We start from the raw sequence: 19,642 nt of genomic DNA on the forward strand, positions 1-19,642 counted from the left end.
AGAAAACACAATTATAAGTTACTGATTCCATGTCTTTCACTGTACATGATTCCTTTTCATTCTGTCTTGTGGCTATGCCACTTAAATACAAAAAAGTATCAATAGCTATCTAACTGGCTGATCCAAGGGATATTTTGCAATTCTTATTTTACTTGATGTACTGGCTATCTGAAACTGTGGACCACTCTATCCTTTTTGAAATCTTTTCACTATAGGCTTTTTTGACACAACTCTATGACAGTTTCTATTCCCTATCCATCATAAATTCCTTTTATTTTCTCACCTAAAAATACTGACATTTTTTGAGGCTAGACCCTAACTCCGGAGAAGGCGATGGCACCCCACTCCAGTACTCTTGCCTGGAAAATCCCATGGACAGAGGAGCTTGGTAGGCTGCGGTCCATGGGGTTGCGAAGAGTCGGACACGACCGAGCGACTTCACTTCACTTTTCACTTTCATGCCTTGGAGAAGGAAATGGCAACCCACTCCAGTGTTCTTGCCTGGAGAATCCCAGGGACGGGGGAGCCTGGTGGGCTGCTGTCTGTGGGGTCACACAGAGTCAGACATGACTGAAGTGACTTAGTAGTAGCAGTAGACCCTAACTCATTTTTTGCATTGTACACATATTCTTTGGTAGACTGAATCCACTTTGTGGTTTTATATATTGTTGACTCATCAATCTCTTTTTTAAGCCTGAGGCTACCTACACAGCATTTCAAAATGGCTGTCTTATTGTCCATAAATCCCTACAGCACTTTTTCTTCTTCCATATATTCTTAATTTTTTTGGTCACAGCATGCAGCTTGGGGGAATCTTAGTTCCCCAACCAGGGATTGAATCCGTGCCCCAGCAGTGAGAGCACCAAGTCCTAACCACTAGACTTATTAGGGAAGTCCGTTTTCAAATATTCTTTGTATATTCTCTATCAGGTGGCAGCACTACCAAACTTATCTAAACTAGAAATCCAAGAGTTATCCTTGATTCTTTATACTATTTTACTATCATTTATTAATTACTATACCTTTTTGTTAATACCCCCTAAATATTTCTTGAATTTACTGCTTTTCTTATCACTGTCCTTGCTTTGATTTTCATCTTCACTCTCCCAGTCTTTTTAAACAGTCCATTTGCCTTCATCTTGTTTCTTTCCAATCTCTTCTACACTGTGATCAGAGTTACCAGATTAAATACTTGCTTCACACTGCTGCTTCTGGGAAACCTTTCAGTGTTTCTCTGTTGGTTTTAGGGTAATTTCCTGAGTATGTCATAGGCCATCTAAGTTAAATTCACCCATTCCAGTCCATTTTAGTTCACTGATTCCTAGAATGTCAACGTTCACCCTTGCCATCTCTTGTTTGACCACTTCCAGTTTGCCTTGTTTCATGGACCTGACATTCCAGGTTCCTATGCAATATTGCTCTTTACAGCATTGGATCTTGCTTCTATCACCAGTCACATCCACAGCTGGGTATTGTTTTTGCTTTGGCTCCATCCCTTCGTTCTTTCTGTAGTTATTTCTCCACTGATCTCCAGTAGCATATTGGGCACCTAATGACCTGGGGAGTTCCTTTTTTGGTGGGCAGGAATCCCTCAGAAGAAATGGAGTAGCCATCATGGTCAACAAAAGAGTCCGAAATGCAGTACTTGGATGCAATCTCAAAAATGACAGAGTGATCTCTGTTCGTCTCCAGGGCAAACCATTCAATATCACAGTAATCTAAGTCTATGCTCCAGCCAGTAATGCTGAAGAAGCTGAAGTTGAACAGTTTTATGAAGACCTACAAGACCTTTTAGAACTAACACCCAAAAAAGATATCCTTTTCATTATAGGGGACTGGAATGCAAAAGTAGGAAGTCAAGAAACACCTGGAGTAACAGGCAAATTTGGTCTTGGAATGCGGAGTGAAGCAGGGCAAAGACGAATAGAGTTTTGCCAAGAAAATGCACTGGTCATAGCAAACACCCTCATCCAACAACACAAGAGAAGACTCTACACATGGACATCAACAGATGGTCAAGACTGAAATCAGATTGATTATATTCTATGCAGCCAAAGATGGAGAAGCTCCATACAGTCAACAAAAACAAGACCCGGAGCTGACTGTGGCTCAGATCATGAACTCCTTATTACCAAATTCAGACTTAAATTGAAGAAAGTAGGGAAAACCACTAGACCATTCAGGTATGACCTAAATCAAATCCCTTATGATTATACAGTGGAAGTAAGAAATAGATTTAAGAGCCTAGATCTGATAGATAGAGTGCCTGATGAACTATGGAATGAGGTTCGTGACATTGTACAGGAGACAGGGATCAAGACCATCCCCATGGAAAAGAAATGCAAGAAAGCAAAATGGCTGTCTAAGGAAGCCTTACAAATAGCTGTGAAAAGAAGAGAGGCGAAAAGCAAAGGAGAAAAGGAAAGATACAGGCATCTAAATGCAGAGTTCCAAAGAATAGCAAGAAGAGATAAGAAAGCCTTCCTCAGCAATCAATGCAAAGAAATAGAGGAAAACAACAGATTGGGAAAGACTAGAGATCTCTTCAAGAAAATTAGAGACACCAAGGGAACATTTCATGCAAAGTTGGGCTCAATAAAGGACAGAAATGGTCTGGACCTAACAGAAGCAGAAGATAGTAAGAAGAGGTGGCAAGAATACACGGAAGAACTGGACAAAAAAGTTCTTCACGACCCAGATAGTCATGATGATGTGATCACTAATCTAGAGCCAGACATCTTAGAATGTGAAGTCAAGTGGGCCTTAGAAAACATCACTACGAACAAAGCTAGTGGAGGTGATGGAATTCCAATTAAGCTGTTTCAAATCCTGGAAGATGATGCTCTGAAAATGCTGCACTCAATATGCCAGCAAATTTAGAAAACTCAGCAGTGGCCGCAGGACTGGAAAAAGTCAGTTTTCATTCCAATTCCAAAGAAAGGCAATGCCAAAGAATGCTCAAACTACCACACAATTGCACTCATCTCACATGCTAGTAAAGTAATGCTCAAAATTCTCCAAGCCAGGCTTCAGCAATACGTGAACCGTGAACTCCCTGATGTTCAAGCTGGTTTTAGAAAAGGCACAGGAACCAGAGATCAAATTGCCAACATCCGCTGGATCATCGAAAAAGCAAGAGAGTTCCAGGAAAACATCTATTTCTGCTTTCTTGACTATGCCAAAGCCTTTGATTGTGTGGATCACAAAGATCTGTGGAGAATTCTTCAAGAGATGGGAATACCAGACCACCTGACCTGCCTCTTGAGAAATCTGTATGCAGGTCAAGAAGCAACAGTTAGAACTGGACATGGAACAACAGATTGGTTCCAAATAGGAAAAGGAGTCCGTCAAGGCTGTATATTGTCACCCTGCTTATTTAACTTCTATGCAGAGTACATCATGAGAAACGCTGGATTGGAAGAAACACAAGCTGGAATCAAGATTGCCGGGAGAAATATCAATAACCTCAGATATGCAGATGACACCACCCTTATGGCAGAAAGTGAAGAGGAGCTAAAAAGCCTCTTGATGAAAGTGAAAGAGGAGAGCAAAAACGTTGGCCTAAAGCTCAATCAACATTCAGAAAACGAAGATCATGGCATCTGGTCCCATCACTTCATGGGAAATAGATGGGGAAACAGTGGAAACAGTGTCAGACTTTATTTTTTGGGGCCCCAGAATCACTGCAGATGGTGACTGCAGCCATGAAATTAAAAGAAGCTTACTCCTTGGAAGAAAAGTTATGAGCAACCTAGATAGCATATTCAAAAGCGGAGACATTACTTTGCCGACTAAGGTCCGTCTAGTCCAGGCTATGGTTTTTCCAGTAGTCATGTATAGATGTGAGAGTTGGACTGTGAAGAAGGCTGAGCGCCGAAGAATTGATGCTTTTGGAGAAGACTCTTGAGAGTCCCTTGGACTGCAAGGAGATCCAACCAGTCCATTCTAAAGGAGATCAGCCCTGGATGTTTTTTGGAAGGAATGATGCTAAAGCTGAAACTCCAGTACTTTGGCCACCTCATGCGAAGAGTTGACTCACTGGAAAAGACTCTGATGCTGAGAGGGATTGTGGGCAGGAGGAGAAGGGGACAACAGAGGATGAGATGGCTGGATGGCATCAAGGACTCGTTGGATGTGAGTCTGACTGAACTCCGGGAGATGGTGATGAACAGGGAGGCCTGGCGTGCTGCGATTCATGGGGTCGCAAAGAGTCGGACACGACTGAGCGACTGAACTGAACTGATGTCATAGGCATCCCACCATAAACTGACCGCTCTCATCTCATCCACTTCTTGCCTCAAATTTCATAGTCCAGTAATACTGAATTTCTTATAAATGTCCTGACATAGCATTCTATTTTTCCTTCTGTTAGTTTGTAGGAGCTGCCTCCTTTGCCAGGAATGCCTTCCCTCTGCCCTTTGACAGGCCAACATCTATACACTGTAGGTGTCATTCTTTCCAAGAAGCGTCCAGTCACTCTCTTTCGTAACTGGTACTTGCCACTGTTGTTGTACTTAAACCACATTACTTTTTGAAGACCGGGCTAGTATTGTGTCTAATCATCTTCATGACCCCTGCATCTAGCGTAGTGCCAAATACACAGTGTATCTTCAATAAATATTTCATGGTGTAACTAAAGAGGATATAGAACGAATAACACCAGTGACATTTTAAACTTAACATCTCTGAACTATCTTGAAAGTACAACTTCTAGAGTCATTGGGAGGGTTAATAAGTAAAATTCCAATTTTGCTTTTATCATGAAACGCTCCTTCCTGGCTCCTCCCCCTCTCCCTCGCCACATGCATATCATCCATATATCTCGTTTGAGAATTTGGGGATTTCTGTAGGTCTCAGTTTATGTCCATTAAGAATGTCAGAGGCCTGTTGCTCCCAAGAGCTATGAAGGTAGTCATACCATCATAGCACAAGTGTCCTGAAGGGTGTGTGCCAGGTGCTGAAGGACATCACTTCCTCAGGGAATGTGAGTTTTGGTTTCTCTGCAAACAGATTAAATCCTAATGGTTTGTGTTGACATGCTTTAAAAAAAAAAAAAAAGACAAATGGGAAGAAAAAAAAGGAGGAAGAGAGAAATGGCTGATTTTCTAAGGAGAAAAATATGTACTTTAAAATTTTAATTTAGACATTTTAAACCCTGTATTTGCATTGTTTCCAGGCCTGTTCTTGGTACATTTCAAAAGAATGATAGAAACCAGGAAGTGTATTTTCTGCTTTCTGTTTGTATCTTCTACTTCCCATTGGCCTCTCTCAGTACCTTTATGATTTGTGCTTTTCCCCTGCATTCTTGCTGTTGTCGCAGATCCTTCTGTCTTAAGAGGCCCTCTCTTGGGCCACACGGATGCAGTCTGGGGCTTGGCCTACAGTGCAGCACACCAGCGTTTGTTGTCCTGTTCAGCAGATGGCACTCTCCGGTTGTGGAATACAACTGAGGTTGCTCCAGCCCTGAGTGTGTTTAATGATAATCAAGGTACATACCTTTTTCTCCTTTTTCTTACAGAGTCTTTTGTAAAGTGTCTTATTCTAAAAGAAACAAATAGATGATTCTACAGACTCTTCTTTCCTAAATTTAGTTTGAAGGGTTTTTTTTTTAAGCAGTGAAAATATATTTGTTTGAATTTCCAACTTGGTATGTATAATTTTAAAAAGCATATTATTTGGTGAAGTAGCAGGTATTTGTTTTGAATTTTTAAAAATTGAAATAATTTATATACAGTCAAAAACAGGTATTAAAGGATAGATACATTTTCATGAGCTTGACAAATGATGAAACTTTTGCTTCTGTCAAGATAGAGAATGTTTCCTTCAGTGCCCGAAAGTGGCTCTGTGTTATTCACAGTCATCTCTTCCCCTCATTCCCAACCAGAAGTACCCACTGTTGTGGTTTCTTTTGTTATGAATTAGTTTTGTCTATTCTAAAACTTCATATAAATGAAATCGTACAATGTATACCCTTTTTATATCTGACATTTACTCTTACTGTAGTGTTCTTGTTGCTTATCCATGTGGTAATAAATGTTAATAATTTAATCTTATTGTTTGTAGTAGTTCTTTAAACTGCTGTGTTTATAATTTACCTCTTGATGAACATTTGGCTTGTTTCTAGATTTTTCCTATTATGAATAAAACTCCTATGAATATTTGTATTTTTTTTTCTTAATCACAGGCAGGCAAAGACCTGTAAATAGAATTTTGAGGCTTTAGAAGTAGATTTATGTATTTAACTATTTAACATTATGTGACATCGCCAAACGTTCTTTGAAAGCGGTTGTGCCATGTTGTACCACTGATTGCAATGTGTGAGAATTCCAGGCGCCCTACGTCCTTAATTACAAACATTTGTTGTTGATAGTGTAATTAATTTTAGCCATTTTGATGGGTGTGTGCAATAGTATTTTCTTGTCTTTTTAAGTTGTATTTCTTTGGTGGCTATTTTGAGCACTTTTTTGGTATACTCATTGTCCATTAATGTATCTTCTTCTGGAAGATACACATTTTTGAACTGTTAGTTTACTTAACTTAGATTTTGAACCAGATTTTAAAAATCAGATTATGATCACATATACATAGAATTTCACTTTTAATATTTATAAATAAGTTCCAGATTTTAGCCAAGTTTTACCCTATTCTAAATGATAAATAAAATTATCTTCTTTATTCATGAGCTCCCATAACTTGTGCCTAGGTTTTGATGAGTTGCCTGCATTTGATATTTGTATGACTCTACCAATAAATAGCAATTTGAAATTTTACTTCTTGAATTCCATATTTTTAGTGAATTAGAATTCCTAGTAATTCACTAAAGTTAGATGGGCTTTAAAATGAATTCCCGTGATGCCACTCTAAACCTCAGGTTGATTTGAGATGGAGGTAAACTTGTAGTCCATATGTTTTCCATTTATTCCTAAATAAAGGCTTGGATTCAGTAAATACAGTAGCTGAGTGACTGGTGGAAGATGTGGTAAACGGGTAAGGACAGTAAAGCAAACTAGGACTAAAAGAGCTGATTCTTACTCTAACATTGAGCTTTGTTTTCTTCTTACACTGCTGCTTGTTTTGCTGTATTTGAAACATATTGTAAAGTATACCCTAACTGACATTCTCTTCTAATATGTTTTGACTCATAGAATTGGGAGTCCCTGCCTCTGTGGATCTGGTGAGCAGTGACCCAAGCCATATGGTCGCATCATTCAGCAAAGGATACACAAGCATCTTTAACATGGAAACACAACAACGCATTCTCACTTTAGAATCCAATCTAGATTCAAGTATGTATACCAATTTTAAGTAGTATGTGTTTGGACCAATTTTTTAGTGTTATCAAAATTAGAATTACTAGAGTCAACAGTGAAAAATACTTGTCATTATGAAGTGTTCTGCCTCAAGATCATATAACACAGTTACATGTGAAGGGTATAATGATTTACAATTGATTTTAAGTCTTTAGGTTAAGTTTATTTACATTTATAACTTGACTTGTTGAAGTAGCATTTGATCTATTCTAAAGAGAAGTCAAGTTTAATTTTATACCAAATGTTTACTTTTCAATTCTATTTAAAGAAAATAACATTTATTCTAAATACAGGCATATCTTGGAGTTATTGCAGGTTCAGTTTCAGACCTGTGAAATAAAGCACATACATATCACAATAGAGTTAGTCACACGAAGCTTTTGTTTTTCCAATGCATATTAAAGTTTATGTTTACACTGTACTAGAGACAAAGTCTGCACATACCTTAATTTAAAAATATTTTGTTGCTGAAAAATGCTAACTATCATCTGAGCCTTCAGTGAGTCACAATCTTTTTACCTGGGGGAGGGTCTCACCACGATGCTCATGGCTGACTGATCAGAGTGGTGGTTGCTGACGGTTGGGGTGACTGTGGCAGTTTCTTAAATGAGACAGCAGTGAAGTTTGCTGCATCAATTGACTCTTGCTTTCATGAACAACTTCTCTATAGCATACATGGATGTTTGATAGCATTCTACTCATAGTAGAACTCCTTTCAAAATGGGAGTAAGTCTTTTCAAACCTTGCCACTGCTTGATCAACAAGATTTATATAATTGTGTAAACTTTGTTGTCATTCAACAATCTTCACCGCATCCTCCCAAGAATACATTCCTTCCAAAGAAACCACTTTCTTTGATCATCCGTAAGAAGCATTTCCTCATCCGTCATGGGTTTTCTCATGAGATTGCAGCAATTCAGTCACATCATCAGGCTTCACTTCTAATTCTAGTTCTCTTGCTATTTCCACCATACCCAAAACTTCCTTCACTGAAGTCTTGACCCTTCATAGTCATCCATGAGGGTTGGAATTAACATTTTTCAGACTCCTGTTCGTGTTGACATTTTGACTGCTTCTCATGAATCACAAATACTTTTAATGGCATCTAGAATGGTAAATCCTATCCAGAAGGTTTTCAATTGACTTTGCTTGGATCCATCAGAAAAATCACTATCTATGGCAGCTGTAGCCTCGAGAAATGTATTCCTTAAATAATAAGACTTGAAGGTCAAAATCACTCCTTGATCCATGGGCTGTAGAATGAAGGTTTTGTTAGGAGGCATGAAAAAGCATGAATCTTGTATGTCTCTATCAGAGCCCTTGGGTGACATTGTCCATGAACAATAATATTTTGAAAGGATTCTTCTTTTCTGAGCAGTAGTTCTCAAGAGTAGGCTTAAAATATTCAGTAAACCATGTTGTAAGCATATATGCTGTCATCCAGGCTTTGTTATTCCCTTTATAAAGCAAAGGCAGAGTTCAGTTCAGTTCAGTCGCTCAGTCGTGTCCGACTCTTTGCAACCCCATGAATCACAGCATGCCAGGCCTTCTTGTCCATCACCAACTCCCAGAGTTCACTCAGACTCATGTCCATTGAGTCAGTGATGCCATCCAGCCATCTCATCCTCTGTCGTCCCCTTCTCCTCCTGCCCACAATCCCTCCCAGCATCTTCTCATGAGGTGGCCAAAGTACTGGAGTTTCAGCTTTAGCATCATTCCTTCCAAAGAAATCCCAGGGCTGATCTTCTTTAGAATGGACTGGTTGGATCTCCTTGCAGTCCAAGGGACTCTCAAGAGTCTTTTCCAACAGCACAGTTCAAAAGCATCAATTCTTTGGCTCTCAGCTTTCTTCACAGTCCAACTCTCACATCCATACATGACCACTGGAAAAACCATAGCCTTGACTAGAGATTATTATAATTCTTAAGGATCATAGAATTTTCAGAATGTTAAATGAGCATTGTCTTCACCATTAAGTCACCAGCTACATTAACCCCTAACAAGAGAGTTAGCCTGTTGAGGCTTTGAAGCCAAGTATTGACTTCCCTCTAGCTATGAAAGTCCTAGGTAGCAATTTCTTCCAATAGAAGGCTGTTTTGTTTACATTGATCTGTTATTTAGTGTAGCCTCCTTTATTCGTTATCTCAGCTAGATCTGGATAAATTGCTGCAGCTTCCACATCAGCACTTGCTACTTCACTTGGCACTTTTATGTGATAGAGACAGCTTCTTTCCTTAAATTTCATGAACCCACTTCTGCTAGCTTCAAACTTTTCTTCTGCAGCTTTCTCACCTCTTTCAGCCTTTGTAGAATTAAAGAGAGTTAGGACCTTGCTCTAGATTAGCTTTTGGCTTAAGGGAATGTTGTGGCTGGTTTGATCTTTTATCCAGACCACTAAAACTTTCTCCACATTGTTTTGCATTCTTATCATCTATATTTTTACTGGAGTATCATTTTCAATTTTCTTCAAGAACTTTTTCCTTTGCAGTCAAAACTTGGTTAACTGTTTGGAGCAAGAGACCTAGCTTTCGGCCTTTTTGACATGTCTTCCTCACTAAGCTTAACCATTTCTGGCTTTTGATTTAAAGTGAGAAGTATGTATAAGTCTTCCTTCATTTGAACACTTGGTCATTGTAGGGTTATTGATTGGTCTAATTTCAATATTTTCGTGCTTCAGAGACTTAGGAAGGCTCCCCTGAGAGGGAGAGAGATGGGGTTTTACAGCTGGTCGGTGGAGCAACCAACCAGTGTTTATCAAGTTCACCATCTTATATGGGTGCAGTTCATAGCACCCCAAAACAATTATATTAGTAACATCAAGGATTAGAAACCACAGATCACCATAACAAATAATAAAAATTTGTTAATAATAATAGATATAAAAGTTTGAAATATTGCAAGAATTACCAAAATGTGACATAGACACAAAGTGAACAAATTTCTATTGAAAAAATGGAACCAATAGACTTGCTAAGTGCAGAGTTGCCTCAGACTTTCAATTTGTAAAAAAAAACATGATATTTGCAAAGCACAACAAAATATTTTATACAGTGCCTGTATAAAATAAATCTGTTTTTCATAATGTTATATTTTTAAATTATAGTTTCTATACAATATTATATGTTACAGGTATACAATATAGTGATTCACAATTTTGAAAAGTGATTCTCCATTTATAATTATTGTAAAATATTGGTTGTATTCCTTGTGCTGTATAGTATATCCTTGTAGCTTATTTTATACCTAATAGTTTGTACCTTGTACTTCCCTATCCCTATATTGCCCTTCCCCCCTCATAATTTTGTCTTTAAAATGAGCTTCTTTTCATAAATGACACAGTTCAGTACTGATTAGAAAATAGATCAAGTTGTGCTTCTCAGAATCCCAAATCTGAATCTTCTTATTGGATACAGGAAACCAGGAAATAATGACTCAGATTGTGAAGAAGATAATACAGAATCCTTTGGAGTTTTGCCTTTTATAACCATTACTTTCTGCCTTTAGGCTTCAAACAAACAGTAAGTTTAGGCTGCAGTTGATAAAGAAAGCTACATACATGTACAGTGTTGTTTTAATCTGAGAACTAGCTTAAAAATGATTACCATGATGAGTGCTTATGTGTGTGAATATGTGTGACTCTGTCTCCTGTCCCTTTTATCTTTTTCTCTCAAAAAATTCCTTCGTTCCATTTTGGCTTTCTTCATTTTCTCTTTCCAATCTGTTGTTCCTTTTTTCTCTTGCTATCCTGTAAGAATTATTTAGGGAGGTAGGTTTGAATGGACCTTTGAACTATTTGGATGTAAAAGAGACAAAAAAGTAAAAATTTAGATTATGGAATAGGAAAATGAATTTTTTCTTTTTCCAAGAAATACATTTTAGACTTTCAGTAAATTTAAAATAGTGCTTAGATATATGACCTAGAGCTCCTATAGTAAGATGAAAAACCAGTATGAAATTAAAGCCCATGGACTGCAGCACGCCAGGCCTCCCTGTCCATCACTACTTGCTCAAATTAATGTCCATCAAGTCGATGATGCCATCCAACCATCTCATCCTCTGTCGTCCCCTTCTCCTCCTCCCTCAGTCTTTCCCAGCATCAGGGTCTTCTCCAGTGAATCAGTTCTTCCCATCAGGTGGCCAAAGTATTGGAGCTTCAGCTTCAGTATCAGTCCTTCCAGTGAAGATTCAGGACTGATTTCCTTTAGGATTGACTGGTTTGATCTCCTTGCAGTCCAAGGGACTCACAGGAGCCTTTTCCAACACCACAATTCAAAAGCTTCAGTTCTTCAGCACGCAGCTTTCTTTATGGTCCAACTCTCACACCCGTGCATGATTACTGGAAAAACCATAGCTTTGACTAGATGGACCTTTGTCGGCAAAGTAATGTCTCTGCTTTTGAATATGCTATCTAGGTTGGTCATAGCTTTTCTTCCAAGGAGCAAGCGTCTTTTAATTTCATGGCTGCAGTCACCATCTCCAGTGATTTTGGAGCCCAAGAAAATAAAGTCGCTTACTGTTTGCATTGTTTCCCCATCTATTTGCCATGAAGTGATGGGATTGGATGCCATGATCTTAGTTTTCTAAATGTTGAGTTTTAAGCCAGCTTTTTCACTCTCCTCTTTCACTTTCATTAAGGGGCTATTTAGTTCCTCTTCACTTTCTGCCATAAGGGTGGTGTCATCTGCATATCTGAGGTTATTGATATTTCTCCTGGCAATCTTGATTCCAGCTTGTGCTTCATCCAGCCCAGCATTTTGCATGACATACTCTGCATATAAGTTAAATAAGCAGGGTGATAATATACAGCCTTGACATACTCCTTTCCCAATTTCCAACCAGTTCATTGTTCCATGTCCAGTTCTAACTGTTGCTTCTTGACCTGCATACAGATTTCTTACCTGTATGTCCATCAAGGTCGTGGACTGGTATTCCCATCTCTTTAAAAATTTTCTACACTTTGTTGTGATTCACACAGTCAAAGCCTTTAGTGTAGTTAATAAAGCAGATGTTTTTCTGGAATTCTCTTGCTTTTTCTGTGATCCAGCAGATATTGTCAGTTTGATCTCTGGTTCCTCTGGCTTTTCTAAATCCAGCTTGAACATCTGGAAGTTCTTGGTTCACGTACATTTGAAGCCTAGATTGGAGAATTTTGAGCATTACTTTGCTAGCGTGTGAAATGAGTGCAATTATGTGATAGTTTGAACATTCTTTGGCATTGCCTTGGAGAAGGAAATGGCAACCCACTCCAGTGTTCTTGCCTGGAGAATCCCAGGGACGGGGGAGCCTGGTGGGCTGCCGTCCATGGGGTCGCATAGAGTTGGACACGACTGAAGCGACTTAGCAGTTAGCAGTTCTTTGGAATTGGAATGAAACTAGAAGCATTTTCAGAAGAAGACTCCCAAGAATGTTTTGAAAAAAAGGCAGCATTAATGGAATAAGTGAAAACTCTTTTAGATTATGATGGTACGTCCTGACATTTCCTAAATTAACAATTTGATTACTTTAGAGTTATATGAAACAAACTTATTGCTGTCTACTGTGACTACTGTAGTCCCTTAGCTGTTTATGTTTGACTGTATTACTGTATTATGGAATTTAGTAGGTGTTTTTTAAATTAAAGTTCAGACCAAACATGTTTTAAGCTAAAAGTGAATTTTGTATGATTTAGAAGGATGAAAGATGTTTGTTCTTAGAATCGGAATAAATTACCTGCCTTCTTGCCAGTGGTGATTGGGCCTAATTAAGTAGAAGGTAGTTGAAAGAGATAACTGAGTATTTGTGAATCCATTTCTCAGTCACAAGCTGAATATAAATAAATATTTGGAGGATTGTTTTAGGTTCATTGTTAGAATAATGGCTGGTAGGTCTTTATTTCTAGTGTTCTTTGTATTTGCTGACTTTTACTTATCTGACTTACCATCAAGTGCCTTAAAAAGTATTACTAAATAAGAACTTTCTTTGCCTGATTTCTATCATACTCATTTTCTAGATCTCAAAGTAATTGAAGGTCTTCTCAGAAACCTCTCTCTCAAAATATATGGAATATTTTACTAAAGTACTTTTGTTGTTGTTGTTATTCTGATAGACCTTACAGAGGATATTGCTCAATGATTTGTTATTTCTGGTGGAAAAAGCATCCATAGAATGAATTTTGAATCTAAATTCTTTGTCTAGGACCATTTAAAATGAGTGTAACCAACCCAGAGTTCATTCCACATGGTCAGGTGACTTTTATTGTGCACATAGATAACAGACTGGGTGGCCACCTGCTGTCAGCATTGGAAAAAAGACTGTTTTCAGCTTTTAAGAGGTCATGTTTCTAGGTACCATATGAAAATCCAGTAGAGTAGACTAATATTGGAGCTATTTTTAACTGAACATAGTTGTATTTTCTGTTGTGAGTATAACTTCATGATACTTATTCTGAGATTTAAAAAATTTTAAGAACACTTTATTTTTGAAGTTTTAAGTTTAAAGAAAAGTTTCAAAAATAGTATAAGAACTTCTGGCTACATTTCACCCAAATTCACTAGTTTTTAACCTTTAGCCATATTAGTTACATTTACTTTGTCATTATCTGTATGTGTGTGTACTTTAAAATTCTGAGCCACTTAAGAGACACTATATCCCTATACCCCTAGGTCCTTTAGGTATGTAATTCCTAAGAACAAGGGCATTCTCTGACAGCATATTACATTATCAAAATCTAGGAATTTACAATGACACAATCCTATTGTATAAGTTATTGTTTACACTCAAATTTACTGGTTGCCCCAATTATACTCTGTAAACATCCCTTCTTCTTCCAAGACCCTGATATTAATATAATAATTATTTTAACTTTGGTATCTCTTAAATTAGTGTTATCTTTATGTAGATTTTTCCTTATCAAAAGTATGATAACAAAAATCACTAAACATAAGTTCTTCATAATTGATTTCCATTTGAATAAAGACTTTCAGGAGGAACTTGTGATAGTTTAGGTACCTGTTTTGACAGTTGCCTGATTTGCATGAGGCATCTAGTTTGGGTAGAGTAGGCACTGGAATAGGTACTGCCTTGTTACCATGATTTTGGGGGCTATAACAGCTGTTTTCTGGACCTCAGTTCATTCACTAGGTTAAGGACCTAATGACAGTTGGCCCGCCCGTCTCAGTGTGCATGTATAATTAAGATCTCTTTGAAAATTATTAAATAGTGTACAAAAAAGTACTGTTAGGATGCTGTTTTCAGATTCCATACATGGTAGATTATCTATTGATGACCATTTCTATTTTGATGAGAAGGAGAAGACTAAAAAGTTAAGAAGCTCCCTTTGTCATGTTTATCTTTAGATAATGACCATATGATAAAGAGCTCTGTGTTTATACAAAGCTGAGATTTAAATTTGGAAATTATCCGTATGAAATAATGATGGAATTTTCTGAAAGTGGCAGAAGTATCATAGACCACTGTCAAATGAGAGATGCCTATGGCTCTGGGCTCATTTCTCCATGGCATCCCTACAGACCAGGTGGTGGAAAGGAAATTCTAATTCCCAAGTATTTCTAGATTTGTCAGTAGAGTGTTTCTCAGACGAGTCTCATTTCCTAACATCAGTTACGAACACAGTTGCAGAATGAATGAACTAAAGTCAAATTAAAAGTCCATCGTCTACTTTCCAGGCTCTTATGTGAATGTTCAGTTCTCTTTTGTGTGAAGAAATGGTAGCTTTGACAAATTTGTGTTGCTCTTTAATGTTTTCTTTTTAGCAGCCAACTCTTCCTGCCAAATAAATAGAGTCATCAGTCACCCCACTCTTCCCATCAGCATCACTGCCCATGAAGACAGGCACATCAAATTCTATGATAACAATACAGGTAAGAATGTATTTAAATTGATTATTATTGAAAAAAAAAAATCACAACTATAATTTTGGTGTCTGTTGGTGGCTTTATGGTCAGGGAGTAGGCACTGAAACACAGATTCTCTCCCAGATCATTTGTTTTTACTTCATCTAACTCTGCAAAGAATCAGTGTTCATGATAGCATATGGGATCATTTTGGTTTATTTAATAGTAAATAGGTGCTATATTTTGGCCCTAGACCAAGGTTATTACTCAGAACATAATGAAAAATTCATTCGGATACCAATAAAATATTAACATATTGTGGAAAAGTAGAAACATGTTGGAAGTACGGGCATATATATGATCATTATGTTTTGTTTAAAATTGTTTAATTTTTTAAGATTCTTAGTGTTACAGATGGAAAACCCCTGAGTCATTTGATTTGTTTCTCCATGGACCAATTTTTTTTTTTTTTTATAATACTGATTATTTGGTCCTGATGGATTTGCATGAGGGTATGGAAGCTTTCCCAGTTTTTATTAGGTTATTTTTCACTAGTCTAAAGGAAACACGAAGAGCTGACTGGGAGAACGCACTGTGTAGTAGCCATATTTACTTAAGAATCTGCTGTTGACTGTTGTTCACTTTGTTTAGCTGTGACTGATGAATAAGTTACTGGTTTTAATATCTTTCCATATACTCTTCCCACCAAAATTGTGGCCAGATTTTCTGTCCCTTTGTCGTTGTTGCAGTCTCTGCTTCTCTTTCCACACCTATAACTTGCGTGTAGCTAAAGGATGCAAAGTTAGTGACTAATAATGTCTGAGTTTTAGTTAATGAACGTGGCTTCAAGGAATATTTGTGTACAAATTACTGACTTCCATATTGTGAAAGCCAAAAATATAATCTGAAAGTTGACGTTCTGTTTCTCATCATCACCATGGCTAGAGCAAGGACGGAGACATGCATTGTTTTAGCAGTTGGGAAAGTCTTTGATGCAGAGACTACACAGAGAGGGGTGGCTGGTAGAGCCAGTGCAGTGTGGTAGCTGGCTGGTATTCAGGATGAGAAAAGCTATTACTAAAGAGTAACAATCTCTTTTTCCAAAGGCAAACTGATCCACTCGATGGTAGCCCACCTAGAAGCCGTTACAAGTTTAGCAGTTGATCCAAATGGCCTGTACTTAATGTCTGGCAGTAAGTACAGCTTTGAATTATTTATTTATTCTTACAGTTTTCACATTTAATGTAATTTTTCTCTTAATTTCTTTTCTTTTAATATAGGTCATGACTGTTCAATACGTTTATGGAACCTAGAAAGTAAGACGTGTATCCAAGAGTTCACAGCTCATCGGAAAAAGTTTGAAGAATCAATTCATGATGTAGCTTTCCACCCATCCAAATGCTATATAGCCAGTGCTGGGGCGGATGCACTGGCTAAAGTCTTTGTATGACACAATGCATCATCTTCACCTTCTAGCTCTTTATAAGTAATCAACTGCACAAAAGAGATACAGAAGACCAGGGCAAGAGTCAACCCATCCAGCCCTTTTGTTCTGCTGAAGGAGCACAGAGAACATTTGTTAAAGTATAGTTTTGCAATTCGTACACTGTTTTCTAAAACTAAGGTTTGTTCAGGTTGCTGCAAGCTCAGCTGAATCTGTGAGCCTGAAAACTTTAAAATTTTTCCCCAAACAGAAGCTTTTATTTCTGAGGTTGTTCTAATTCGCTAGGCAGGCCTGAGCGAAGAACAAACATGGGTTTAGCTTGTCCCTATTGAGTAAATAGGGCATATTGTAAGGGATAATTAAAAAGCTTGATTACTGGGAATGAATAAAGGAAGAATGGCAATTTAGACCTACTTCTCCCCTGAGAAATCTTGTTAAACATATTAGATAGTTAAAACGGTAATCTTTATCACATCTACTGTACCAACCCCTATGTGCATAATGACCAAACAGTGTTAAAATGAGTTTTTAATTTAGCACTCCTTTCAACTGTTCTCATAAAGCACCTGGCAAAACATTTTACTTATTAGAGGGAAAAAAATGCAATAATATGTTAAATATATTATTATTCAGAAATGCTAAACAAATATTTAGTTTGTAAGCAGATTTCTATATTGTATTAACATTTTTGAAAATAGATTTGGTACCATTCTAAAGTTTAGCTATCAAAAATACTCACCATTATGAAGAATAGTTGATATGAGTCTGCTTTTACTAAAGAATTTAACTTATTCAGGTTTAAGATTCTGTTTATTTTTAATGGCAAGCAGGGCATATCTTTATAATGATTTCTGTTAATTTTAAATTTCACTTTATTCGTGTGATATTTATAGTATCAGAGTGACTTATTTCATATTGATGAAATCATACCATTTAGTGATTGAAAAGCTGGAAGTTCCTTGCAAGTACTCACCAGAACCCACATAACCATGCTTCACATGATCTCTGTCTTCTTTGCCTCTGATATTAAAATTATCTGACACCTACCAAAAATAGTTCATAATTATTATGTTTTAATAGTCCAAAGGGTATGGTTAACCTCAGGCAGCTGCCTTTGCAGAATTACTAAATAAAGCAAATGTTTGTGCCCCAGAAGTTCCGTTATTAATATCTCCAAGAAGTAAAACCTCTTGGAAATCTGGATGGAATAGTTTGGTGTATAATATTGGCTAGAGGGTTCTCTCTTTCTTTCCCTTGCCCTACCCCACCTCCAGTGTTTCATTGGAATACATAGCATGTTTTAATGGGCAGTGGTCAGTATTGTTTCTGGGGAAAACCATGTCTTGAAGGCCCGTGGTTCTCTAAGCTCAACTTACCAATGACCCACACATATGGTTAGCTCTTGGGATTTACGTGACCCCACTGTCTGGACATGGTATGTAGACCTTATCCCTGCAGCTGTCTCCCCTCTTCCTCATGCACTTTCTTATTTGTCCAATATGGCAGAGACCAATCTGGAAATCAGAAATGTTACTAATTCCCAAATTTTCAGCAAAATGTACTTTTAATAGGCTCTCAGATGTAATTTCTACATTCCTATGCCCACATATTCCATTATCATAGCAATGGCACTTCTAATACGTACATGTACTCCCTGAAGAAGCATTAACATGATAGTGTGGATATTAATTGACAATTTTTCTTTAAAATGTCTGCTTATCTGCCTTGAGAATTCTGCAGTATACAGGCAGGTTTTCTTTAAGGATCTTTGTTAAAATTTCCTGGTTGATACACAGATGCGCTTTATTTTGACACGGCTACCTTGTCATTTTTTATGTGCTTAACAATGGGCTCAAGGGACTGCTTTGTATATTCAAATGAATTGACCTGGACATGAGCTACCAGGTAAATGTTTATATTCCTGTGCGGGTATAGAATTCCACGTTGTGTTTGGTGAATTCCTTTTTGGCTTCTTCACAAAGTAAATAAATGATGTGACTGACCTAACATTTGTAGAAGGATACTGGAAAATTTCAGTAAGGTGCTCTTAATTGGCATATTTGTGATGGATGACTACAAGCTATTGTTCTACCAATTATTGCTTTAATTACCTTCCAGGGTGTTCAGTGCCTGCTTTACTTCTGTCAACTGGAATTCTCAAAACTAAGACACTCTCTTCACCTGCATTTTAGGTCTCATGGTTGAAATTTTTCTGTTAGTAAGTGGGAAATAACCATGAGATATGTAGACTGTAGTGCAAATGATGGAACTGTTGAAAGTTCCTTAGAAAGCCAATGCTGTGCTCTTGGAGGTTGTACCCAGAAACAGGGATTTCTTCTCCACTAGCACTGTTACGATCTCAGCCTAGAAATGAGCCAAAGCTGTCTTCCAACCAGATAGAAGCATATATATGTGTGTGTGTTTGTGTGACTTTTCCCTCAGCCTATCAAAACTTCAATGAAAATTGACAAAATGAACAAATCCCAGATTTGAACAATGATTGAAATGTTTTCATAGTGCTTTATTTGTAAATATTTTGAATGAAATGTATTGGAAGAGTATGAAAATCAGCAGATGAGGTGGGTCCCTGCCTTATTTTCATATGTTATGGGTACATCCCTGGGAGCTTGCAGCACCCTTCTCGAAACTCAGCTGTCATATGGAGCTCATTTGCTACTCAAACCATAGACAGATATTTAACATAAGTAATATAATGACCTTCAGTATTTTTCTATTGAACATGTTTAGCAATTTTTGCCATTAAACAGATTAATTAGTTATGCAAAGTATTTAGCTTTTATAATCATTTTAGTTATGACTAAAGGGGGAAATTGAGCTGTATCACTGATAATGAACTTTGTGAGAAATTTTTTGTTTATCTGAGTTTCATTCCTTCAGTGTTCTTGCTATAAGTTTCTTTTGGAGATAATGAAGATTTATTTGAAAATGTCTAAAATGTATGTATATTTTATAAATATATATTATATATATTGTATTGATATATATAATATATATAAACTATATATATTATATATATATATATAAAACCATAGGTG

At 37.3% G+C, this 19,642-nt stretch overlaps 1 protein-coding gene across 2 annotated transcripts in view; it reads left to right on the plus strand.

The window, feature by feature from the left end:
* Nucleotides 1-18,593, plus strand: part of STRN (striatin) — a 104,275-nt gene extending 85,682 nt beyond the window's left edge. For both annotated transcript variants that reach the window (XM_069583539.1, XM_069583540.1), the window contains 5 exons: nt 5,321-5,488; nt 7,146-7,286; nt 15,062-15,169; nt 16,249-16,335; nt 16,423-18,593. In XM_069583539.1, coding sequence (XP_069439640.1) covers nt 5,321-5,488; nt 7,146-7,286; nt 15,062-15,169; nt 16,249-16,335; nt 16,423-16,592 — 674 coding nt within the window. In that variant the 3' untranslated portion in view covers nt 16,593-18,593. The remainder of the gene's footprint in view (nt 1-5,320; nt 5,489-7,145; nt 7,287-15,061; nt 15,170-16,248; nt 16,336-16,422) is intronic.
* The last annotated feature ends 1,049 nt before the right edge of the window (nt 18,594-19,642 follow it).

This window comes from Ovis canadensis, chromosome 3 (genome assembly GCF_042477335.2).
Source record: "Ovis canadensis isolate MfBH-ARS-UI-01 breed Bighorn chromosome 3, ARS-UI_OviCan_v2, whole genome shotgun sequence".
In the NCBI taxonomy this organism is placed as follows: Eukaryota; Metazoa; Chordata; class Mammalia; order Artiodactyla; family Bovidae; genus Ovis; species Ovis canadensis.